Source organism: Macaca nemestrina, chromosome 8 (genome assembly GCF_043159975.1).
Source record: "Macaca nemestrina isolate mMacNem1 chromosome 8, mMacNem.hap1, whole genome shotgun sequence".
Classification (NCBI taxonomy): Eukaryota; Metazoa; Chordata; class Mammalia; order Primates; family Cercopithecidae; genus Macaca; species Macaca nemestrina.
Window position 1 is genome coordinate 386628 of NC_092132.1, and position 25327 is coordinate 411954.

The 25327-nt window shown below is 51.9% G+C and overlaps 1 protein-coding gene across 7 annotated transcripts; it reads right to left on the reverse strand.

Moving 5' to 3' along the window:
* Window positions 1-2058: 2058 nt before the first annotated feature.
* On the reverse strand, window positions 2059-25152 carry LOC105464240 (zinc finger protein 517). Of its 7 annotated transcripts, none has more exons than XM_071067561.1 (5): window positions 23858-24789; window positions 20964-21042; window positions 20157-20283; window positions 19703-19816; window positions 2059-7280 (listed from the first exon to the last, which is right to left on the reverse strand). In XM_071067561.1, the coding sequence occupies exons 2-5, from the start codon at window positions 20994-20996 to the stop codon at window positions 7126-7128; spliced, it is 429 nt and encodes a 142-aa protein (XP_070923662.1). In that variant the 5' UTR covers window positions 20997-21042; window positions 23858-24789; the 3' UTR covers window positions 2059-7125. The 7 variants fall into 7 exon arrangements, with proteins under 7 accessions (XP_070923662.1, XP_070923660.1, XP_070923661.1 ...); XM_071067559.1 differs by lacking the exons at window positions 2059-7280; window positions 23858-24789 and adding exons at window positions 7628-10436; window positions 25091-25152; XM_071067560.1 differs by lacking the exons at window positions 2059-7280; window positions 23858-24789 and adding exons at window positions 7628-10436; window positions 24797-25082.
* Window positions 25153-25327: the final 175 nt, after the last annotated feature.

The window sequence follows — 25327 nt, forward strand, 5'->3', positions numbered from 1 at the left end:
ACAGTTGTGGGTGATTGCAGGCCAAGTGTGACGCTGAGCAGGAGAGGAGGAGGACAGGTGCAAGGAGCTTGTGTCCTGTAGGCTGGGGGATTTCTTTTTCTAATGCAATGTGATCTCCCCCACCCCCTGCCAACCCCCCTTGGGCTGCTGGTGAAGCAGTGTGAGTAACCAGACTCCTCAGTTAGTGACAGGCTTTTCCCCAAGCCAGACCCTGGGGAGCTCCCAGAGGAGTCTGGATCTTAGGCCATAAGGTGAGTCCCTTGCTCAGTGCTCTGCAGGATGTGGTTGGTTCAGGATCTGAGTTCTAACTGCCAATCTCAGGCCCCTGGCGGTCATGGGAGGCTGCTGTGGGTCCAGCCTGGGGGCCTGGCCACCCATACAGTGTCAGATTAAAGCCAAAGGCCACAGAGCTGGGTGGAGGGTGCTGCTGTCCTTGTGCGAGCCTATGACATTTTGCCCGTCACGTAGAAATCCAAGATAACTGGCCCCAGAGTTGCTGCCAGGTTGAAGTGTCCACTCCGAGGCATTTTGGGCAGAAGCTTACAGATTTGCCCCTCAATTTAACTTAGGGGACAAGGGCTATGCTGACCTCCCCAACAGTGGCCTGGGGCAGGGAGCGGGAGAAGTGGCAGGCCCCGTGGGGAGGGCTGCAGGAGAGGAGGGTCTAGAAGTGGGGCCAGACAGCAGTTCACCCACCCTAGCACCCCTTTAGTCAGGTCCTGCAGTGTCCAGCGTGGTGGGCACAAGGCCTATGTGGCTATCAGACGCCTGCAATGTGCCTGGTCCAAATTGCCATGTGCCACAAATGCAAAACAAACACTTGATTTCAAAGACTTAGTACGAAAAAGAAAATAAAATATCTCTCAGATGATTTTTTATGTTGATTACATTTGGAATTATATTTTGGATTTAAGGAAAATAAAATGTATTACTGTATTTAATTTTACCTATTTCTTTTTACATTTTATTTTATTTATTTATTTATTTATTTTTTTTGAGGCAGAGTCTCGCTGTATCAGCCAGGCTGGTGTGATCTCGGCTCACTGCAACCTGCACTTCCTGGGTTCAAGCGATTCTCCTGCCTCAGCCTCCTGAGTAGCTGGGATTACAGGCGCCCGCCACCACGCCCGGCTAATTTTTGTATTTTTAGTAGAGATGAGGTTTTGCCATGTTGGCCAGGATGGTCTTGAACTCCTGGCCTCAAGCGATCCGCCCACCTTGGCCTCCCAAAGTGCTGGGATTACAGGCATGAGCCACCATGCCCAGCCTCCTTTTACATTTTAAAATTAAAAAGTAGCTCGAAGATAGTGATTTTAGGTGAAGGATTTGGGCTGTGGCCTCTGTGTCCAAAACTTCTGTCTTCAATTAGATCCTTTCATTTCTACAAAGCAGGCACCACAGCCTCACATCATTTGATTATTTGATATTTCAATGCCACTTCTTGTCAGAAGACATCCTTATATAGTAGAATTTTATCTGGGTTCCCTCCTCTGGTCTACAGCCTCCATCCCTGTCAGAGCAATTTGTAGTGTCTTGTCTTTTTTTTTTTTTTTTTTTTGAGACGGAGTCTCGCTCTGCTGCCCAGGCTGGAGTGCAGTGGCCGGATCTCAGCTCACTGCAAGCTCCACCTCCTGGGTTCCCGCCATTCTCCTGCCTCAGCCTCCCCAGTAGCTGGGACTACAGGCGCCCGCCACCTCGCCCGGCTAGTTTTTTGTATTTTTTTAGTAGAGACGGGGTTTCACCATGTTAGCCAGGATGGTCTCAATCTCCCGACCTCGTGATCCGCCCGTCTCGGCCTCCCAAAGTGCTGGGATTACAGGCTTGAGCCACCGCGCCCGGCCTGTAGTGTCTTTTCTATTTCTTTTCCAGATCATTTGCCCATTTTAAAATCAGATTTTTACTATTATTATTACTTTTTTGCTATTGAGTTGTGTGAGTTCCTTATATATTCTTTTTTTTTTTCTTCTTTTTAGACGGAGTCTCGCTCTGTCGCCCAGGTGACAGTGATCTCAGCTCACTGCAACCTCTGCCTCCCGGGTTTAAGCGATTCTCCTGCCTCAATCTCCTGAATAGCTGGGATTACAGGTGCCGCCACCATGGCTAGTTTTTGTATTTTTAATAGAAACGGGGTTTCACCATGTTGGTCGGGCTGGTCTCAAACTCCTGACCTTGTGATCCGCCCACCTCAGCCTCCCAAAGTGCTGGGATGACAGGCGTGAGCCACCACGCCCGGCCACTTAATTTGATTTGTATGTTTTTGTCTGAGATGGGGTCTCACTCTGTGGTCCGGTGCGATCATGGCTTACTGTAATCTTGAGCTCCCCAGCTCAAGCAGTCCTCCCACTTCAGCCTCTCAAGTAGCTGGGACTACAGGCAGGTGACACCATGCCTGGCTAATTTTTTGATTTTTTATTTTTAGAGACAAGTCTCAGTATGTTGCCTGGGGTGATAATAATTGTACATATGTATGGGGCACATGTGATATTCTGATGTTTACACATGCATGTGGCCAGGCTGGTCTCCAACTCCTGGCCTTAGGGGATTCTCCCATCTCAGCCTCCCCATAGTTAGGAGAAGTGCATGACGTAAGAATGCCCCCCCCCAGCTGATCGATGGATATGTAATAATTGTACACATATATGGGGTATATGTGGTATTTTGATATTTACATATGAATACAATGTGCCATGATCAAATCAGGGTGATTATGATACCCATCGCCTCAAACATTTATCATTTATTTGTGTTGGAAACATTTCAAATCTTCTAGCTCTTTTTAAATATGTGATAAATTATGCAACTGCTATCACCCTAGTGTGCTATCAAACACTGGAATGTATTTCTTCCATCTAACTTTATGTTTGTACCCGTTAATCAACATATATTCATCTCCCACCCCATCCTTCCCAGCCTCTGGTAACCATCATTCTACTCTCTACCTGCATTAGACCAACCTTTTTTTTTTTTTTTGAAATGGAGTCTTACTCTGACGCCCAGGCTGGAGAGCAGTGGTGTGATCTTGGCTCATTGCAACCTCTGCCTCCTGGGTTCAAGCGATTCTCCTGTCTCAGCCTCCGGAGTAGTTGGGATTACAAGCACGCGTCACCACGCCCGGCTATTTTTTTTTTTTTTTTTTTTTGAGATGGAGTCTCGCTCTGCCGCCCAGGCTGGAGTGCAGTGGCGCAATCTCGGCTCACTGCAAACTCTGCCTCCCGGGCTCACGCCATTCTCCTGCCTCAGCCTCCTGAGTAGCTGGGACTACAGGCGCTGCCACCTCGCCCGGCTAGTTTTTTGTATTTTTTTTTAGTAGAGACGGGGTTTCACCGTGTTAGCCAGGATGGTCTCGATCTCCTGACCTCGTGATCCGCCCGTCTCGGCCTCCCAAAGTGCTGGGATTACAGGCGTGAGCCACTGCACCCAGCCTAGGATTTCCTCCTTTTATGATGAATAGTACTCCACTGTGTAAGTGTACCTCATTTTCTTCATCCGTTCACATGCCGACGGACACTTACGTTGGTTCCTGTCTTGGCTGTTGTGAATAGTGCCACAGTAAACATGAGCATAAAGAGATCTCTTTGATATACTGATTTCTTTTCTTTTGGAAATATGCCCAGCAGTGGGATTGCTGGATCATACGGTAGGTCTATTTTTTAGCTTTTTGAGAAAACTCCGGTGTTTTCCATAGGGGCTGTGTGGTTTACATTCCCACCAGCAGAGTACTTGCTTTCTCCACATCCTCACCAGCATCTGTTGTCTTTTTGTTAATAATCATCTTAACTGGATGAGATGATAGCTCATGGTGGTTTTGATTTGCATTTCTCTGATTAGTGATGTTGACACTTTTTTCATATGCCTGTTGGTTTTTTTTTTTTTTTTTTTTTTTTTTTTTGAGACAGTCTCTGTCACCCAGGCTGGAATGCAGTGTGCAATTTCAGCTCAGTGCAACCTCTGCCACCCAGGTTCAAGCAATTCTGACCTCAGGTAATCCACCCACCTGAGCCTTCCAAAGTGCTAGGATTACAGGCGTGAGCCACTGTGCCCAGCCTGTTTTTGTTTTAGACAGCGTCTAGCTTGTCACCCAGGGCAGAGTGTGGTGGTGCAATCTTGGCTCACTGTAACCTCCGCCTCCAAGGTTCAAGCGATTCTCCTGTCTCAGCCTCCCTAGTAACTGGGGTTACAGGCGTGCGCCACCACACCCAACTAATTTTTGTATTTTTAGTAGAGACGGGGTTTCACCATGTTGACCAGGCTGGTCTTGAACTCCTGACCTCAAATGATCCACCCACTTCGGCCTCCCAAAGTGCTGGGATTACAGGCGTGAGCCACCGCACCTAGGCAACATAGGGTTGTAGTTTCACTTTTCTGCATATCCTCAAAATGTATTTCCAGTTTTCCCAGCACCCTTCACTGCTCTTTCCCCAGTGAATGTTCTTGGCACCTTTGTTGAAAATAAGTTGACTAAATATATGGACTTATTTCTAGGTTCTCTATTTTGTTCCATTGGTCTATGCGTCTGTTTCTATATCAGTAACATGCTGGGTTTTGTTTTTTGAGACAGGCTCTCTGTTCCCAAGGCTGGAGTGCAGTGGCACGACTTTGGCTCACTGCAAACTCCGCCCCCAGGTTCAAGACATCCTCCCAAGTAGCTGGGATTACAGGTGTGCACCACTACACCAGGCTGACTTTTGTATTTTTAGTAGAGATGGGGTTTTGCTATGTTGGCCAGGCTGGTCTCAAACTCCTGGCCTCATGTGAGCTGCCCACCTTGGCCTCCCAAAGTTCTGGGATTACAGGTATGAGCCACTGTGCCTGGCCCATGCTGTTTTGATTATTATGGCTTTGGTACTATATTTTGAAGTAGTGTGATGCCTTCAGCTTTGTTCTTTTTGCTCAGGATTGATTTAGGCTGTTCAGCGTCTTCCGTCATTTTATATGAATTTCAGGATTTTTTTCCCTATTGCTGTGAAGAATGTCATTGGTATTTTGATGGGGATTGCATTTAATCTGTAAATTGCTTTTGATAATATTGTCATTTTCACCAAATTAATTATTCCAACCCATGAACATGAGATGACTTTCCATTTTGTGTGTGTGTGACCTATTCAATTTCCTTCATCAGTGTTTTATAATTTTCTTTGTAGAGCTCTTTAACCTCACTGATTTTTTTTTTTTTTTTTTGAGACAGAGTCTTGCTCTGTCACCTGGGGCGGAATGCAACGGTGCCATCTCAGCTCACTGCAACCTCTGACTCCCAAGTTCAAGCAATTCTCCTGCCTCAGCCTCCCGAGTAGCTGGGATTACAGGTGCGTGTCACCAGGCCCGGCTAATTTTTTGTATTTTTTAGTAGAGATGGAGTTTCACTGTATTAGCCAGGATGGTCTCAATCTCCTGACCTCATGATCCACCACCTCAGCCTCCCAAAGTGCTGAGATTACAGGCGTGAGCCACCGCGCCCAGCCTCGTGGTTAAATTTACTCCTAGGTTTGTTTTTTGTTGCTATTGTAAATGGAATTGCTTTCCTCGTTTCTTTTTTGGTAGTTTGTGGTTGGTATGTAGAAATGTTACTGGTTTTTGTATGTTAATTTTGTATCCTGCAACTTTACTGAATTTGTTTGTTCTAAGAATGTTTTGATAAAGCTTTTAGGGTTTTCTATACATAAGACAATTTGGCTTCCTCATTTGGAAGGACGTATTTGGATGCCCTTTATGTCTTTCTCTTACCAGGTGGCTCTGGCTAGAACTTCTGCAGTGCAGCTTTGAGAAAGCCTCTGAGGTGCTGGGTCTGGGGCATGGTAGAGAGATCCATGTAACAGGAAGAAAGAAAGTGCAGCCCAGGTCCATGCCTGAGTCTCTTGGTGAGACACAGAATCCTTCCAGCAGACTGGAGTGACCAGAAATGCCCCGAAAGAGGGTGGCCCTGCCTCTGGTTCCAGTCTGCAGTCTGCACCTCGCCGAGCTTACTGTCTGTCTCTCCCACCTTGTCTCAGCCTTTGCTTCCAGTCTGCAGTCTGCACCTGGCTGAGCTTTACTGTCCCTGTCTCCCCCACCTTGTCTCAGGCGCTGCACAATAGAGGTTCAGAAGCTGATTGGAGCTGGTACTGGGACCGGGAACAAAAAGAGACAGAAACTTGTGAACATGACCCAGCAATAAGGGGTTGGGGAAGGTGAGCAGGGATTCCAGGTTCTGTGAATGGGGTCCACCAGAGTAAACGGATTGTGTCCAAGATGAGTTAGAATGTGTTGAGATGAACCTATCCTGGATGCTTTGGATATAGCTAGGGAGAGCAACAGAAGTTACAAGTGAGTCTGGTTATGACACAGGACTCTTTCGGGGCCACTTTGCCAGCCGGAGACCTCCATGCCGGCGGCGCCCCTGCCCAAGGCCTCACGGCTCCAGGCTGTTGGAGGTACCTGCCCACTTGACCCGGCAGGCTGCACCTGGCTTGTGCTTCAGGTTGGATCCCACACTCGCCATAGGATCTGCACTCGGCCTGCAGCTGGGCCAGGCGTGCCACCACCTGCTTCCACCTTGGGCGCCGATGTCTGGATGAGAGGAACGTGGTGGCTCCTGAAAAACCTGGAGACACCAGAAACCCTGGATCCCCAAAGGAGGCGTTATTCCTCCTGTCCGTGCTGTGGGTGTGAAGGTGTGTGCTGCACATCCCAGCTTCCAGCACAGGACAAAGACTCAGAGAGGCACCTGCTGGGAGTCTCAGGCGATGGGACCCAGTGGCGGGAATGTGGGCAGCTGCCCCAGGTGAAAGGGATCTTGGCACAGCTTTTGGTTTCCCAGGCTGGCCCTGACCTTCGTGCTTTCCCGCCCATGGCCCAGACATCTGAGCTCCATGTTGGGGATGCTCAGGGACAACCCTTCAGCCTCCCCCACCATGTCCCGGCTACTGCCCAGGGTTCTTGTTCTCTGGAGGGTGGATCCAGCCCTCCCCATCTTGGTGCCCTACCAGGGCCAGGCTTCCCATGGCTCTTTCTGCAGCCCCTGGCATGGACTGTGGGATGCACAGCCCAGGGAGCAGTGGGCCTTGGAGGGGCCAGGTCTGCATGTTCCCACCCCCACCATGGAGTTTGACACACCAGTGGGCAGGTAACTCAATCCCCCTCACCTTCTCTTCATCTGTTAGGGGTGACAAGGTGCTCCCAGTGGGGCCGAGAGGATGCAGCACCCCCACTGGCTCCCCCTCTGGCCACACCCTTCTCTCCTGGCCCACCTTCTGAGCTGGCAGGGCTTCCTTCCTGGCTTCTGCTGGGCAGTGTATTAGGGTCCTCTAGAAAGACAAAACCAATAATAGAGTTTAGGAGAGGGGATTTTTATTTATTTTTTTGAGAGAGTCTTGCCCTGTCACCCAGACTGGAGTGCAGTGGCTCGATCTCAGCTCACGGCAACTTCCACTTCCCAAGTTAAAGCGATTCTCCTGCCTCAGACTCCCGAGTAGCTGGGATTACAGGCAGCCACCACCACGCCCAGCTAATTTTTGTATTTTTAGTAGAGTCGGGGTTTCACCATGTTCGCCAGGCTGGTCTCGAACTCCTGACCTCAGGTGATCCGCCCGCCTCTGCCTCCCAAAATGCTGGGATTACAGGCAGGAGCCACCGCGCCCGGCCAGGAGAGGGGTTTTTCTTTTTCTTTTTTCTTTTTTTTTTTTTTTTTGAGACGGAGTCTCGCTGTGTCGCCCAGGCTGGAGTGCAGTGGCCAGATCTCAGCTCACAGCAAGCTCCGCCTCCCGGGATCATGCCATTCTCCTGCCTCAGCCTCCCAAGTAACTGAGACTACAGGCGCCTGCCACCTCGCCCAGCTAGTTTTTTGTATTTTTTTAGTAGAGACGGGGTTTCACCGTGTTAGCCAGGATGGTCTCGATCTCCTGACCTCAGGTGATCCACCCATCTCGGCCTCCCAAAGTGCTGGGATTACAGGCTTGAGCCACCGCGCCCGGCCAGGAGAGGGGTTTTATTAGGGGAACTGGCCCACACACTTATGGAGGCTGAGAAGTCCTCCCATAGGCTGTCTGCAAGCTGGAGACCCAGAGAAGCCATTAGTGAGGCTCAGTCCAGGTAAGAAGGCGGTTGAACCAAGAAGCCAGTGGTGTAACTCTCATTCTGAGGCTGACTGGCCAGGAGCCCTGGGAGGCCTCTGTGGCAAGTCTGAGTCCAAAGGCCAAAGAATCTGGAGTCCTGATGTCCAAGGACAGGAGATGGGTGTCTCCCTCCAGAAAAGAGAATATGCTTCTCTCTTCCCTTTGTGTTCCATCTGGGCCCCCAGCCAGTTGGATGTGCCTGCCCACACAGGGCAGACCTTCACCGAGTCCACTGAAAACATCCTCACACTCAGAAACAATGCTTAGCCAGCTGCCAGATGCAGTGTGTGTGTCTTAGTCCCAGCTCCTCAGGAGGCTGAGGTGGGAGAAGTGAGCCTGGGAGCTCGAGGCTGCGGTGAGCCACAACTGCCACTGCACTCCAGGCTGGCTGGCAGAGATCCTGTCTCAAAGATAGATGATTGATTGATTGATTGATAGATAATAGATACAGCTCCACCAGTCATCTAGGCTTTTTTTTTTTTTAAACAAGGTGTCACTCTGCCACCCAGGATGGAGTGCCGTGGTGCTATCATAGCTCACTGCAGCCTTGACTTCCCAGGCTCAACCCATCCTCCCACCTCAGCCTCCTGAGTAGCTGGGACCACAGCCTATAGGCACAAGCCACAATACCTGGCTGATTTTTAAATTTTTTGTAGAGAAGTTTTACCATGTTGCCCAGGCTGGTCTCAAACTCCTGGGCTTAAGCAAACCTCCTGCCTCAGCCTCCCAAAGTGATGGGATTACAGGTAGGAGACGTGGCAGGCAGCTAAGGCACCTTCTATCCTGTGAGTTGGCTTTACAACACCTGAAATTCACCGCCACACAGGGCCTGGTGCTAAGGCCTGGCTGTGCCAGGCTGCATATGCGTCCGTGGTGTCCCCTGTGCCCTGCTCTTTGGGGATTGAGCATAGCTGCCCCTCCCTCCCTCACTTCTGCGGCTCCTGGACATTTCCGGAAGGTCCCAGGAAATGGTGGCTAATGGCAGTCCCTGAGGCCGCACCACGGGCTGCCCGGTGCCCTTTCCCTCCGCACTGCCCGGCTTGGACCTTTCTTCAGACTTTGCTGCACCGTCAAGACGCGGGGTTCTGAATTTCTGCGCTGGGGCCCCGCCGGCTTGGGTGGGCCTCCCGCGTGAATCCTCGGCCTGTCGTCCCCATCATCGGGAAGCCCAGCGGGGCGCCCGCCTGCCCTCCGTGTCCTCCTGGCGCTCGCGGCCGTGCACCTTCTGGTGCTGGATGAGGGTGGACAGCCGGCTGCAGGCCCTCCCACAGGCGCGGCACCGGTATGGCCTCTCGCCGCTGTGCAGCCGGTAGTGCTCGTTCAGCGTGTAGCTCCTGCGGAAGGCCTTGCCGCACTCGGTGCACGCGAAGGGCTTCTCCTTGGTGTGGATCTTCTGGTGCAGAGTGAGGTTGGACTTGCGACCGAAGGCCTTGCCGCACTCCGCGCACGCGAACGGCTTCTCGCCCGTGTGCAGGCGCAGGTGCAGGAGCAGCAGAGAGTTGTGTCGGAACGGCCTCCCGCACACCGGGCACTCGTGGGGCGGGTCCCCCACCTGGGGCCTCTGCGCCGCTCGGAGCAAGGCGCCCTGCCCCGCGCCGCCGTCCTGGGGGCCCTCCTCGGCGTGCAGCCGGTGGTGCTTCAGGAGCGAGGACCCTCGGATGAAGCGCTGCCCACACCGCAGGCACCGGTAGGGCCGCTCCCCGCTGTGGATGCGGCCGTGCTCGTTGAGGGTGAACCTGCGGCAGAACGCCTTGCCGCACTCGGTGCACGCGAAGGGCTTCTCCCCGGTGTGGAACTTCTGGTGCTGCAGCAGCCGGGAGCTGCGGCTGAAGGCCTTGCCGCACTCGCCGCACACGTAGGGCCGCTCGCGGGTGTGGACGCGGTGGTGGGCAGCCAGCTGCGTGCTCTGCCGGAAGGCCTTGCCGCACTCGCCGCACTGGAACGGCTTCTCCTCGGTGTGGATCAGCTGGTGCCGCAGCAGGATGGAGCTCTGCTTGAAGGCCTTCCCGCACTCCGTGCACTGGAAGGGCTTGGCGCCGGTGTGGATGACCTGGTGCCTGAGCAGCAGCGAGTTGTATCTGAACGCCTTGCCGCACACGCACTTGTAGCGGGGGGCTGAGCTCCCCACGGGCCGGCCCGGGTCTTCCTGCAGAACCCTTGGGGAGGCGCTGCGCTCCCGAGCCCGGGGGCGGGTGAGTTTATCTGACCCGTCCTCAGGACTACCACGTGGGTGGGGTGGTGCGGGGTGCCCCCCGGGGAGGCGCCCCCACACGGTGCCCGGCAGTCCTGCCTGCCTGGAGAGCTTTCTCTGCAGAGGAGACTCCACGATCCCGGCCTCCATCCTGGAATCTGAGAGAAGGAACAGAAAACGGAAGGATGATCCAGCCTCTACACGCAAACGAACTTATTGTTGGAAGAACCTTTTTATTCCCAAGTCTTCCCCCAACACCCAGCTTTACTGAGGTATAAATGACAAATAAAACTTGTATACAGGAGGCTGATGCAGGAGAATTGCTTCAACCCGGGATACAGAGGTTATAGCGAGCTGAGATCAAGCCACAGCACTCCAGCCTGGGCCAAAGAGTGAGACTATGTCTTAAAACAAAACAAACCTTGTATGTATTTTTTGTGTACAACATGATTCAATAAACATGTACACTGTGACACGATAACACAATCAGGTGAAGACAAGAGTCTTTGTTAGATGTGCAGGGAGGTTTGAGAAATTATTGCCAGAGGTTTTAAAATCAGGGTTTCAGGCCAGGCGCAGTGGCTCACGCCTCTAATCTCAGCACTTCGGGAGGCCCAGGTGGGCTGATCACCTGAGGTCAGGAGTTCGAAACCAGCCTGGCCAACACAGTGAAACCCCATCTATACTAAAAATACAAAAATAAGCTGGGTGCGGTGGTGGGTGCCTGTAATCCCAGCTACTCAGGAGGCTGAGGCAGGAGAATTGTTTGAACCCGGGAGGTGGAGGTTGCAGTGAGCCAAGACCACACCACTGCACTCCAGCCTGGGTGACAAGAGCAAAACTCCATCTCAAAAAAATAATAATAATAAAAATAAAATGAGGGTTCGGGTGAGAAGGGAAAAAAAAGGTTAATAATGGCTCCAGCACTGTGGGAGGCTGGCTCATGGGGAGCCCATAGGAGAAGCCCAAGGTCTGGCAGGGAAGACAGGCCAGGCATGAGGTGCATGTTGCACCTCACTCCACAGCCACGTTCTTTACTCCTCTCTCCTTCAGAGTTCACCACAGTTCATTCACTCAGCAAACATGTCTGGGCAGGTGCGTAAAGCAGGTGCCTGCACAGACCGCCAGGACTGGGGGCCTCCTCCCCAGCTCAAGGTTCTTTCTGCAGCCTCCACTGCCCTGAGCTCAGTCCCTGGCACATGGGCCATGGGAAACTGGGAAAACCAAAGCAACCTGTGGGCGGCAAGCCTCCCAGATGCCAAGGCAAGAAACCAAGGGCACAAGCTGTTCCAGTATAATAAAGAAAATATATATAATAAGAATAGTTATACTAGAAACAGATTTTAAATATGATGATAAATGAATATTATTAGTCATCAGTTTGTAGCATTACTCTTTATTCTAACATTATAATAATCTCTGTTCTGGCCGTGCGTGGTGGCTCACGCCTGTAATCCCAGCACTTTGGGAGGCCAAGGCGGGGGGATCACAAGGTCAGGAGATCGAGACCATCCTGGCTAACACGGTGAAACCCTGTCTCTACTAAAAATACAAAAAAAAAAACATTAGCCGGGCGTGGTGGCGGGCGCCTGTAGTCCCAGCTACTCAGGAGGCTGAGGCAAGAGAATGGTGTGAACCCAGGAAGCAGAGCTTGCAGTGAGCCGATACCGCACCACTGCGCTCCAGCCTGGGCCACAGTGCAAGACTCCATCTCAAAAAAACGAAAAAAATCATCATCATCATCTCTGTCCCACAATCATAACCTAGGAAAAACCAGGCCATACAGAGATAGGAGCTGAAGGGACACGGTGAGAAGTGACCGGAAGACGAGTGTGAGCCTCTGTCATGCCCGGGCATGGCCACTAGAGGGCTCCCTGGTCTAGCGGTAAAGCCAGGGCCTGGGAAGGCGCCGGTTACTTAGCAGAGGGGAAAGGGAGTCTCCCTTTCCTTGGGGAGTTAGAGAAGACTCTGCTCCACCACCTCTCGTGGAAGGCCTGACATCCCTCAGGCCCGCCCGCAGCCTCTGGAGGCCTCAACGTCCCCCTGTGATGCTGTGCTTCAGCGGTCATGCTCCTGGTCCACTTTCATGTTCCGCCCTGTCCACCTGGCTCTGCCTTCTAGATAGTAGTAGTATAATTAGTGAACGTACTAAGAGTCATTAAATTGCATAGAAGAAATAATAGTGTAAGCTGTCCTCTCTCTCTCCGCCTCGGCTGCCAAACAGGGAAGGGCCCGCTGCCTGGTGGACACGTGACTCACGTGACCTTATCAATCACTGGAGACGGCTCACACTCCTTACCCTGCCCCTTTTGCCTTGTATCCAATAAAAGCGCAGCCTGGCATCCGGGGCCACTACAGGTCTCCGTGTCTTGGTGGTAGTGGTCCCCCGGGCCCAGCTGTCTTTTCTATCTCTTTGTCTTGTGTCTTTCTTTCTATGATTTCTCATCTCCACACACGAGGAGAAAAACCCACAGACCCTGTAGGGCTGGACCCTACATCTGGCACTCCAACATGGGGCTCTCCCTCTCTGTGTGAAGTTGCGCCTTGAGTGTGGGACTCAGTGGAGGATTCTGACGACAGATTCCTGAGGATTGCAGTCAATAAGCTTGGTGGTAAGCTTGAGCACTCAAAGTATTCCGGGGACACCATGGGGCAGGCCAGTACTAAGTACTCGGCTTATTTAAACTTTATAAAAGCCCTCCTGTATTATCTCAACCCTGTCTCTGTTCAGCCCTGCTGTAGGGCTCTCAACCTTCTGCCTATTTGGCCCGGTAATGAGGCCCTCAACCCTATCCCTCCACAGCCTAGTTTTCCATTTCTCCTGCCTATTTCTCTTTCCACAAATCAGGCTCCCTTGGAGCCACAGGTTCCCTTGAAGCCTGATTCTCTCTCAGAAAATCAGGCTCCCTTGGCCGGGTGCGGTGGCCCATGCCTGTAATCCCAGCACTTTGGGAGGCCAAGACGGGCGGATCACGAGGTCAGGAGATCGAGACCATCCTGGCTAACACAGTGAAACCCCGTCTCTACTAAAAATACAAAAAAATTAGCCGGGACTGGTGGCAGGCGCCTGTAGTCCCAGCGACTCATGAGGCTCAGGCAGGAGAATGGCGGGAACCCAGGAGGCGGAGCTTGCAGTGAGCCGAGATCGCACCACTGCACTCCAGCCTGGGCGACAGAGCGAGACTCTGTCTCAAAAAAAAAAAGAAAGAAAGAAAATCAGGCTCTCTTGAAGCCTGGGTCTCTTTCGACAAATCTGGCTCCCTTGAAGAAGCCTCAGGCTCCCTCGAAGCCTGGTCCGCAGTTGCCGCGGCAGCCTGGATTTCAGGCCCATGAAAGACCTGCTCAGCAGTAATCTGGTCTCATCCTGGTTTACAGGTTCTCAACTCTTCCTCCATTCAAAATTCCAACCTCTTTTCTGCTTCTGGTCCGGTCGCTACTGCGGTTGCCACCACTACCCTTGCCGCTCACAAGCAACAAGTTACATACATTCCTCGAAATGACCCTCCTCTTATGAGGGCTATAGCACAGGCAAGAGAATGTGGGGATCCCAAAGCCTGGCAATTTCCTATAATTTTCCAGCCTCCAATACCTGCTGTCCCTGCGGCATAAAATCAGCCACAGGCCACCGATCTTGCCCAGCAGGCAGCTGATCTCGCGGCACCTTCATGCCCCGTGTTAACATCTTGTTTTTCTGCGGTACAACAAGCACACCAGCCGGTTTGGTTATTACTCACCCCGCCCCCTCAAAAATCCAGACTTCTTATCACTATTTAGGAATGCAGCTATAAGACAAGGGTATTAATCCCCAAAAATTCATCGTTCCCCTCACCCGATTACAAGTCCAACAGGCTTTTGCAATCTGCGTTGCTTGGCAAGTCCATTTGGCAGGTTTCCTGGGTATAACTGATAATAATTATCCTAATGTAAAACTATTCCAGTTCTTTAAATTCACTTCTTGGATCTTACCTCACATGACTAGAAACACCCCACTAGCCGAAGCATTCACTGTTTTTACTGATGCTTCCTGTAATGGCCGAGCAGCACAGACAGGGCCAACAGAACTGTTCCCTAGTTCAGCACAACCAGCTGAGCTGGTCGCTGTCATGGCTGTCCTTGAAGATTTCCCTGAACCAGTTAACATTGTTTCTCATTGGGCCTATGTAGTACATGTTGCTGGCAACATTGAAACTGCCTTAATCAAATTTCGGCCTGATGATACCCTACTTTTTCTTTTCCAAAGGTTTCAGTCTGTACTCAGAGCAAGGTCTTCTCCTTTCTACATTACTCACACTGGGGCCCACACACCCCTCCCTGGGCCCCTCTGGGCAGCAAATGCCTGAGCTGATACATTAGTTGCTCCTGTTTTCACTGGTGCAGAAAATTTTCATGCTTTAACTCATGTCAATGCTGCGGGATTCCAAAAAAGTCCCCCTCACATGGAAATAAGCTAAAACCACTGCACGTCACTGTCCTACTTGCCAAGTGTTAATTTTACAGCCACTTTCCTCAGGAGTTAACCCTAGAGGACTTTCACAGAATGCTCTCTGGCAAATGGACGTCACTCATTATCCTGCTTTTGGCAAGCTTTCTTTTATACATGTAACTATTGACACATTTTCTCATTTTATCTGGGCCACTTGTCACACAGGGGAAAGTACATCTCATGTTAAACGACTATGCTTTCATGTTTCTCGGTTATGGGCTGTCCCAGGAAACTGAAAACTGACAATGGCCCCGGCTACACTAGTGCTGTGTTTAAAAAGCTCACTCAGACATGGGCAATTACTCACACAACTGGCATCCCCTATAACTCTCAAGGACAGGCCTTGGTGGAAGGAGCCAATAAAACACTCAAAGATCAACTTCGAAAACAGGACACAAAGACAAAGAGGGACGCCACCACCCCTCATGCTCAGCTAAATCTGGCTCTTTTTACACTAAACTTCTTTTTTTTTTTTTTTTTTTTTTGAGACGGAGTCTTGCTCTGTCACCCGGGCTGGAGTGCAGTGGCCGGATCTCAGCTCACTGCAAACTCCGCCTCCCGGGTTTACGCCATTCTCCTGCCTCAGCCTCCCGAGTAGCTGGGACTACAGGCGCCCGCCACCTCGCCCGGCTAGTTTTTTTGTATTTTTTAGTAGAGACGGGGTTTCACCGTGTTAGCCGGGATCGTCTCTCGATCTCCTGGCCTCGTGATCCGCCCGTCTCGGCCTCCCAAAGTGCTGGGATTACAGGCTTGAGCCACCGCGCCCGGCCTACACTAAACTTCTTAAACCTAGTAAGAAATCAACCTTTTACAGCAGAGAACATTTCACTGGAAATAAATTTGATCCACAAAAAGGAAAGCGGGTATGGTGGAAGGATGCAAAAACTAACAAATGGGAAGTAGGCACCATGGTAACATGGGGCAGGGGTTTTGCTTGCATTTCCCCAGGAGAAAGACAACAACCCGTGTGGGTTCCCTCCCGGCAACTGAAATTGCACCAAAATTTCAAATATGAAACGCTCTCAGAAACAAAAGGCAAAGACTCCTCACAAATCGAAGGGCAAGGTTCCCCGCCTGACACATAAACTTCATGACCTCTACATTATGACAAAATATCGCCGTGTGACCTACACCACCAGTCGTTCAACTCCACCAACATGGCATCAAATAAACGTCTTATCACATCAAACACAAACATTACTACAAGAAAAAGGAATTCCAACAACGACGGGTAATATAACTCCGGCTGCCTTTATAGCTGTCAGTGCAGTGGTGAGTACGCCAGCAGCTGGGACACCTGAAAAGTCTACCTATTGGGCATATGTTCCTTGTCCCCCTTTAATTCAGTCTGTCTCCTGGGTGGACGCCTCAGTGGAAGTTTCCACTCATGATAGTGCATTCATGCCGGTTCCGAATGATGACAGGTTTCCAGCTCAACCAGAAGAAGGTTTAATTTGTCAGTTGGCTACAAATATCCACCACTGTGCATTGCAATGTCACCTAGCTGTTTAGCTGCTTCTTATCAGAACTGGATGTGGACCATATTGTGCTTTAGTAATGATTCTCATTAAGTACATAATATGCTCAGTACCAATTATTTTCAATTTATGACTGTTCAACTTAATCCACATGAGGAATGGAGGGTTCCTGTTACCACAAAAGATAATTCCACAAAAGGGCTGCCAGACTGCTCCAAGGAACCTACAAAGGGGCCGTTTTTAGTAAATTCAATTGTATGGAATGATTGTAATGCTCCAAAGGTCATAGTGTTCCAAAGTCTAGCTACGGGTGTTGCTATTGACTGGGCTCCAAGAGGGCATTCTTGGCGGAATTGCTCCGGCCAAAATATGACATGCTCGGAGTTTGTTAGATTATGTAGAGGACGAATGGCAGTCATACAGGTTGAGGGAACGGGTGTCTCCTTACCCATTTAAATGGATGGACACAGGCATCGTTCCTCCTAGACCAAAAATGATTCATCCAATTGTTACCCCAGAACATCCTGAATTATGGAAATTAGCTGCAGCCATGATAGGAATAAGGATATGGAATGCTACTTATCAACTCTCTCCTACTAATACCAAGACACCCATATTCAACATCACCTTGATGTCTGAACAGGTGATGCCTATCAAGAACTGTGTCAAACCCCCTTATATGCTGTTGGTTGGAATGTAATTATCACTCCCAATACACACACTATAGAATGTGATAACTGTAAGCTGTTCACATCCATTGATGCTTTTTTTTTTTTTTTTTTTTTTTGAGACAGAGTCCCGCTCTGTCGCCCAGGCTGGAGTGCAGTGGCCAGATCTCAGCTCACTGCAAGCTCCGCCTCCCGGGTTCACGCCCGTACTCCTGCCTCAGCCTCCTGAGTAGCTGGGACTACAGGCACCCGCCACCTCGCCCGGCTAGTTTTTTGTATTTTTTAGTAGAGACGGGGTTTCACCGTGTTAGCCAGGATGGTCTCGATCTCCTGACCTCGTGATCCGCCCGTCTCGGCCTCCCAAAGTGCTGGGATTACAGGCTTGAGCCACCGCGCCCGGCCTGATGCTACTTTTAATCCCACAACAAGTATTCTCTCAGTGAGGGCTAGGGAGGGGGTAGGCATACCAGTTTCTTTACATCGTCCACGGGAGTCTTCCCCCTCTATTCACACAGTCAATGAAGATCTTTTTTTTTTTTTTTTTTTTTTTGAGACGGAGTCTCGCTCTGTCGCCCAGGCTGGAGTGCAGTGGCCGGATCTCAGCTCACTGCAAGCTCTGCCTCCCAGGTTTATGCCATTCTCCTGCCTCAGCCTCCCGAGTAGCTGGGACTACAGGCGCCCACCACCTCGCCCGGCTAGTTTTTTGTATTTTTTTTTAGTAGAGATGGGGTTTCACCGTGCTAGCCAGGATGGTCTCGATCTCCTGACCTCGTGATCCGCCCGTCTCGGCCTCCCAAAGTGCTGGGATTACAGGCGTGAGCCACCACGCCCGGCCGTCAATGAAGATCTTAAAGGTATCCTCAGAAGAACTAAAAGATTCATTTTTACTCTTATTACAGTCATTGCAGGTCTAATTGCGGTTACTGCAACAGCGGCAACCGCTGGAGTTGCAATCCACAATTCTGTTCAAACCGCTCAATATGTTGAAGCATGGCAGAAAAACTCCTCCAGGCTTTGGAATTCTCAGACTCAAGTCGATCAAAAATTAGCTAATCAAATTAATGATCTCCGCCAGAGTGTAATCTGGCTGGGAGATAGAGTTATGAATTTGGAACACTGTATGCAATTACAGTGTGACTGGAATACTTCTGATGGCTGCATAACGCCTTATGCTTATAATAAAGATCAACATAGCTGGGAAAAGGTCTTAAGGCATTTAAAAGCCTGGGATGATAACCCTAGATATTTCAAAACTTAAAGAACAAATTTTTGAGGCCTCACAGGCTCATTTAACCACTGCTCCTGGCTTAGACATTTTTGAAGGAATAACTAAAGGATTACCTAAGCTTAATCCCTTTAAATGGATCACACCCCTTGGAGGGTCACTGTTGTCACTGGCATTATTGACACTGGTATGCTTCTGTTGTCTATTTTTAGTCTGCAGATGCCTCCAATGAGTCCAAAGACAAGTTCAAAGTCAACGACAAGCAATGATGGCGATGGTGATCCTAGTTAATAAAAAGAGGGGAGATGTGGGCGGCAAGTCTCCCAGGTGCCAAGGCAAGAGATCAAGGGCACAAGCTGTTCCAGTATAATAAAGAAAATATATAAAGTAAGAATAGTTATACTAGAAATAGATTATAGATATGATTTATAAATATTATTAATCATCAGTTTGTAGCATTACTCTTTATTCTAATACAATAATCTCTGTCCCACAATCATAACCTAGGAAAAACCAGGCCATATAGAGATAGGAGCTGAAGGGACACGGTGAGAAGTGACCAGAAGACGAGTGTAAGCCTCTGTCATGCCCGGGCATGGCCACTAGAGGGCTCCTTGGTCTAGCGGTAATGCCAGGGCCTGGGAAGGCGCCCGTTACTTAGCAGACTGGGAAAGGGAGTCTCCCTTTCCTTGGGGAGTTAGAGAAGACTCTGCTCCACCACCTCTTGTGGAAGGCCTGACATCCCTCAGGCCCGCCCGCAGCCTCTGGAGGCCTCAACGTCTCCCCGTGATGCTGTGCTTCAGCGGTCATGCTCCTGGTCCACTTTCATGTTCCGCCCTGTCCACCTGGCTCTGCCTTCTAGATAGCAGTAGTATAATTAGTGAACGTACTAAGAGTCATTAAATTGCATAGAAGAAATAATAGTGTAAGCTGTCCTCTCTCTCTCTCTCCACCTTGACTGCCAAACAGGGAAGGGCCCCCTGCCTGGTGGACACGTGACTCACGTGACCTTATCAATCATTGGAGATGACTCACACTCCTTACCCTGCCCCCTTGTCTTGTATCCAATAAATAACAGCGCAGCCAGGCATTCGGGGCCATTAACGGTCTCCACGTCTAGGTGGTAGTGGTCCCCCAGGCCCAGTTGTCTTTTCTTCTATCTCTTTTGTCTTGTGTCTTTATTTGTATGATCTCTCCTCTCCACACACAAGAAGAAAAACCCACAGACCCTGTAGGGCTGGTCCCTCCACAACCTAAGGGTAGAGGTGCACAGACCCGGCCTCTGACACCTTGGGGATGCCAAAATGGAAAATTCATGCACTTGGGTCTTCCTGCATAAGTTAGTTTTGACCTTAGACCTACAAGCAAGGCAGTTAGTAGGAACTCGGACCATGTTGTGAGGAGCTAAACACACACACCTCCCACTGCGGGAGAAGGGACCTGCACAGAACTGCACGGAGGCCACGCTGGCAGCACACGACACGCCGTGCGGTGGGGCTAGGCCACACTGGCAGCACACGACATGCCCTGCAGTGGCAGCAGCCCAGGCCTTCCAGTGCCTTGTACTCACCTGTGCACAGGCTGGCTTTGGCCACGCTCTGTTCAGCCACCTGCAGAATCAAGGCCCCCGGCTCCTCTCCTTGCTCCAAGAGGGAGATCAGTGCTGGTTTGGCAACAAGAAAACCTAAGTTCAGAGAAGGAAGGCAGAATGTATCAGTACAGGAGGGAGGAGGGATGCCCGGGTGCCTGGCTGGAGTGCTTGGAGTGGGTCAGGAACACTCACTATCCCAGGAGGGGCAGCTAGGTGGCCAAGTGGAGATGGGGGGCCTGCCCCAGGAGAGAAGCCTCAGGCAGGCTGATGCTGGCAGTGGCTGCCCAACAGAAAGCAGAGAGGGGCTCCTTGGGGAGCCTCCAGTTTCCCCTCAAAAATGTTTCAGACCTTGAATCTGGAATGGAACCAACTTCCCTTTGAAGCTAACACAGACGTACCTCCCGGCCCCAGGACCAAAGGCAGAAGCCCTTACCTAGCGAGGCCAGGTTCCCATAGTTCTCCAGCATCACGTCCCTGTAGAGGGCCTGCTGGTCGGGGGCCAGGCAACTCCACTCTATCCTCGTGAAGTACACAGCCACATCCTCGAACACAACAGCCTCCTGCAACCACATACTCTGCTATCCAGGCAGTCAAGGGCTCGGTGAGAACCCAGCAGATGAGAAACATTTGCGCGATCTGCGAGAGGCCTCTCTCCCTGCTGCTCATTGCTGCATCCACAGGGCCCAGCAGAGTCAGGGCAGCCCAACAGTCCCCGAGTGAGCAGCCTCAGTCTCAGCAGAAGCCCCAGAGAGGAAGAGGGAAAAACTGAACTTGGGGGAGGGAGATTTACCAGGAAGGGGTCCCAACCTTGGCCTCACCCTCTCCACAGACCATCAGGGATTTGGGGAAGGAGCACCAGCACTGCGTCCCCACCCTCTGCGTCTCCATTTCCAACACCGGCAGTGAGTCAGCATCAGTAGAGGGAGGACGGCTGACCACTCACACCAGGAAGGAGGCAGGCACTGGGGAAGGACAGGGACCCTGCCCTCAACGGCTGACCATAGAAGCTCAGGGGCCACAGGAGGCCCCAAGAAGCCCACTTCTGCCCAGAGGCTGGAAGGATTTGGCAGAGAAACGTGTGCGGCCTGGCCACAGAGCAAGGAGGTGGTCCTCGGCTTGCAGACTCCCTCTTGTGATGTGGGTGGGTGTGAGGCTCCCTGGAAGGTTCTCAGGGCTGAAAAGCTGCGGCTAGGGGTGAAGCAGTCTCCCGGGGCAGTGGACAGGCTCAGGGGGTGCTCACCTGGGGTCCAGGCATCGGAAGTGCCATCGTCATTCCAGGGTACCCTCTGAGGAGGAGCAGGTGCTAGAGACAGTGAATTCTGGGGGAACACAGAGCCATGAGTGGAAGGAGCCCAGGCCTAAGGCTCTCCAGCCCCCCCAAAAGGCCCCTCCAGATCCAGAAGGGAGCAGGAGAGGGTAAAGTGCTGGGGCAATCACAACAGCCACCTCCTTCACGTCCCAAGGAGCAGCTGCACCCAAGCTTCTCCATTGGAACACCCACTCCTTCCAATGTTTGCTGGGTGTCACCTTGCTGGGAGGCCTTCTGTGACTGCCACCTCCCCTCCCACCTGGGAGTTCCTTATCCTCGCTCCTTGCTTTATTTTTCTTTTTTTTTTTGAGATGGAGTCTTGCTCTGTCGCCCAGGCTGGAGTGCAGTGGCCGGATCTCAGCTCACTGCAAGCTCCGCCTCCCGGGTTCACGCCATTCTCCTGCCTCAGTCTCCGGAGTAGCTGGGACTACAGGCACCCGCCACCTCGCCCGGCTAGTTTTTTGTATTTTTTAGTAGAGACGGGGTTTCACCATGTTAGCCAGGATGGTCTCAATCTCCTGACCTCGTGATCCACCCGTCTCGGCCTCCCAAAGTGCTGGGATTACAGGCTTGAGCCACCGCGCCCGGCCTCCTTGCTTTATTTTTCTCCATAGCACTATGCCACCTGACATAAGAAAAGTTAACGTCCTTGCTCCTTATCTGCCTTCCCCAATTAGATAAGACCTCTGGTCTATACCCCAAGGGCCTGAGGAAGGGCTTGGCACACAGTGTATGCTCAGAAGGGATTTATGAAATGAACAAAGCATGACTAGTTAGAGCAAAATTATTGTTTTATTTGAGACAGGGTCTCGCTCTGTCTCCCAGGCTGGAGTATGGTGGCATGATCTGGGTTCACCTCAACCTCTGCCTCCTGGGCTTAAAGGATCCTCCCAGGATGGCCAAGGTTGCACCATTGCATTCCGGCCTGGGCAATATTGTTCATTATGAGATGAACAATGGGTGACTCTACAACCAATAAAACCATGTGTGGGAACATCAGAAAACATTCTTGCATTTTACTACATGAAACAAGCAGACTGTAAGCAAAAAACTAAAGCTGGTAGCATAAAACCCTAGTTCTCTCTGGGTCATAGAATGACAAGTGGTTCCTGTTTTTCTATTTTTCTTTTCTTTTTTTGAGACAGGGTCTTGCTGTGTGGCACGGGCTGGAGTAGAGTGGTATGATCTCAGCTCACTGCAGCCTCAACTTCCTGGGCTCAAGCAATCCTCCCACCTCAGCCTCCTGACTAGCTGGAACTACAAGAGCATGCCACCACACCCAGCTAATTAAAAAAAAAATTTTTTTTTTGAGACGGAGTCTCGCTTTGTTGCCCAGGCTGGAGTGCAGTGGCGCGATCTCAGCTCACTGCAAGCTCCGCCTCCCAGGTTCACGCCATTCTCCTGCCTCAGCCTCCAAGTAGCTGGGACTACAGGTGCATACCACCACACCCGGCTAATTTTTTGTATTTTTAGTAGAGATGGGGTTTCACCGTGTTAGCCAGGATGGTCTCGATCTCCTGACCTCGTGATCCGCCCGCCTCGGCCTCCCAAAGTGCTGAGATTACAGGCATGAGCCACCGCGCCCAGCCAAAAAAAATTATTATTGATGAGGTCTCACTATGTTGCCCAGGCTGGTCTTGAACTCCTGGACCCAAGTGATCCTCTTGCCTCGGTCTCCCAGAGCGCTGGGATTACAGGTGTGAGCCACCACACCCGGCCTCTATTTTTCCAATTTAAGACTTTTTTGGCCAGACACGGTGGAAATCGAGACCATCCTGGCTAACACGGTGAAACCTCGTCTCCACTAAAAATACAAAAAATTAGCCAGGAGTGGTGGCGGGCGCCTGTAGTCCCAGCTACTTGGGAGGCTGAGGCAGGAGAATGGCGTGAACCTGGGAGGCAGAGATTGCAGTGAGCCAAGATCGCGCCACTGCACTCCGGCCTGGGTGACGTCTCCTCTTGTTGCTCAGGCCGGAGTGCAATGCTGCAACCTTGGTTATCCTGGGAGGATCCCTTAAGCCCAGGAGACAGAGGCTGCAGTGAACTGAGATCATGCCACCAATTCCAGGCTGGGTGACGGAGCAAGACCCTGTCTCAAACAAAACAAAAGAATAATTTTGCTCTAAGCAGACGTATACAGAGCAGGCATGAGGCCCTGGTCTCCTCACTCTTCCCTTCAACACACACTTGAGCTCTTGCGTTAGGGTGAAGGTTTGCGGGGCTATCCTTTTCTGTAGAGCTGGAGCTCTAAGTAGCTGCCACTTTGTAAAGAGATGTTTCCCACTAGGCATCAGTTAACAAAAAGCATGTGTTTAGAGGCCGGGGGCGGAGGCTCATGCCTGTAATTCCAACACTGTAGGAGGCCGATGAGGGCAGATCATTTGAAGTCAGGAGCTCGAGACCAGCCTGACCAACATGGTGAAACCCTTATCTACTAAAAATACAAAAATTAGCCGGGTGTGCTGGCACACGCCTGTAATCCCAGCTGCTTGGGAGGTTGAGGCACAAGAACTGCTTGAACCCAGAAGACAGGTTGCAGTGAGCCAAGTTTGCCCCACTGCACTCCAGCCTGGGTGACAGAGTGAGGCTCTCTCCCAAAATAAATAAAAATAAATAAAACGCGCGTTTAGAAGCAGGACAGCCGCTTGATCACAATGCTGTGAAGTGACAATTGGCAGCAGAGCCCTTTTGACATGTTAGGGTACGAAGGGTGATGGGAGTAGATCAGACAGATTCGTGAATCACCCCTGCACAGAGTGCGCAGACCGATCGCAGACTGACTGCGGAAGAGCAGGACCACACTACCCCCACCCAGCCCCACTCACTGTCCAGGGCAGTCTGTGGCAGGACCCACCTGGGCCACTGCGATGGTCACACGTGTTGTCCTCACCCCAACAAGGCCACCAGAGTATCTCAGGGTATGAGGCTGTCAGAAGACTCGACCCCCTGATCCCTCAACACATACCACGCTCCACTCTGGTAAGAACTGCAACCCCGGGCTACGGTTGGACTTGGACTAGGAGGGTAAGTTACCACTGCTGCTTCTTGTTTGCTCATGTCTAGGGAGTGTATGTCCTCAGGGAGGGGCTACCTGGTTAGAGGGGGAAAAAACCTGCTTTTAGCTCTATCTTTGGAATTAGGAAATAAACCTTCAGTCAGATTAAACAGCACTGGGCTAAAAATAATCGAGCAGTGATATGATGACAACAGATCAAACTGTTGCTGCGAGCGCTGAGAGAGAAAATGTCAAGGGGAGGAGGGTGCTAATTTAGAAGGAGGACCACCCAGAAATGTTACTGGGGGAAGTAACATTTAACTGGGGTCTGGAAGACTAGGAGGGGTCACCTCCCTCCTTACATAGAATAAGCCCTGTTCCTCGGGGACCTGGGGCACCCTGCTCACTACGCAGCAGCCATGCCAGCCTTCTCTCTGTTCCCCCGCCTGGGAGTTTCTCCTCAGGGATCTGTGGCTGCTTCTCTCGGCCAGCAGGTTTCAGTTCAAATGTTAACTCTCATTGTCGTTGTTTTGAGACGGAGTATCCCTCTGTCGCCCAGGCTGGAGTGCAGCGGTGCGATCTTGGCTCAGTACAAGCTCCGCCTCCTGGGTTCACCCCATTCTCCTGCCTCAGCCTCAGCCTCAGCCTCTGCGCAGGGTGAATGAAAGCTGCGGGAAACGGCGTCCGCCTGGGAGCCAGGCTGCTGGGAAGTGCCCGCCATCGGGCGGATGCGAGGGGCAGAGCCTGGTTCTCCCCGGAGCAGCCCCACCTCGCCAGGCCTCCCCGCCTGCAGCCTCATCTCTGCGCAGCCGTCCGGCTCGGGGGAGCGGGTCTCTGGGGCACGGCCGGACGCCCCCGACCACAGCCAGCATGGACCCGGGCGCAGGGCCCTTCGCCCCGAGGAGGGTTACGGACCCAAGGCGAGCGGAGGCGGCAGTGCCGGCTGCGGGTCCGCTCCCTCTCGAGCTCCGGGCGCCCACTCCGGGGGCTGCAGCCTCCACTGGGTCGGGCTTGCAGGAACGCGCCCCTCCCAGTCCCCGCCCCGCGGCCGGGGCCGACTCACCCTGGGCCGCCGGGACCGCGCGGGGAGGAGCGCAGGGCGCCGGGCTCTCAGGCTCCGGTTCCTGCCCCGCCCCCGGAAGCGGCCGCTGCGCCGCTCTGGGAGGCTTGGAGGACCGCGCACCTCGATGGCGCTCGCCAGGGCTGCAGCGAGGGGCGCGCCTCGGGGGTTCCGGGCGAGACCGGGTATCAGTCCCAGGCCCCAGGGGCGCGGAAGAGCGTCGACGATCTCGGCGCTCCG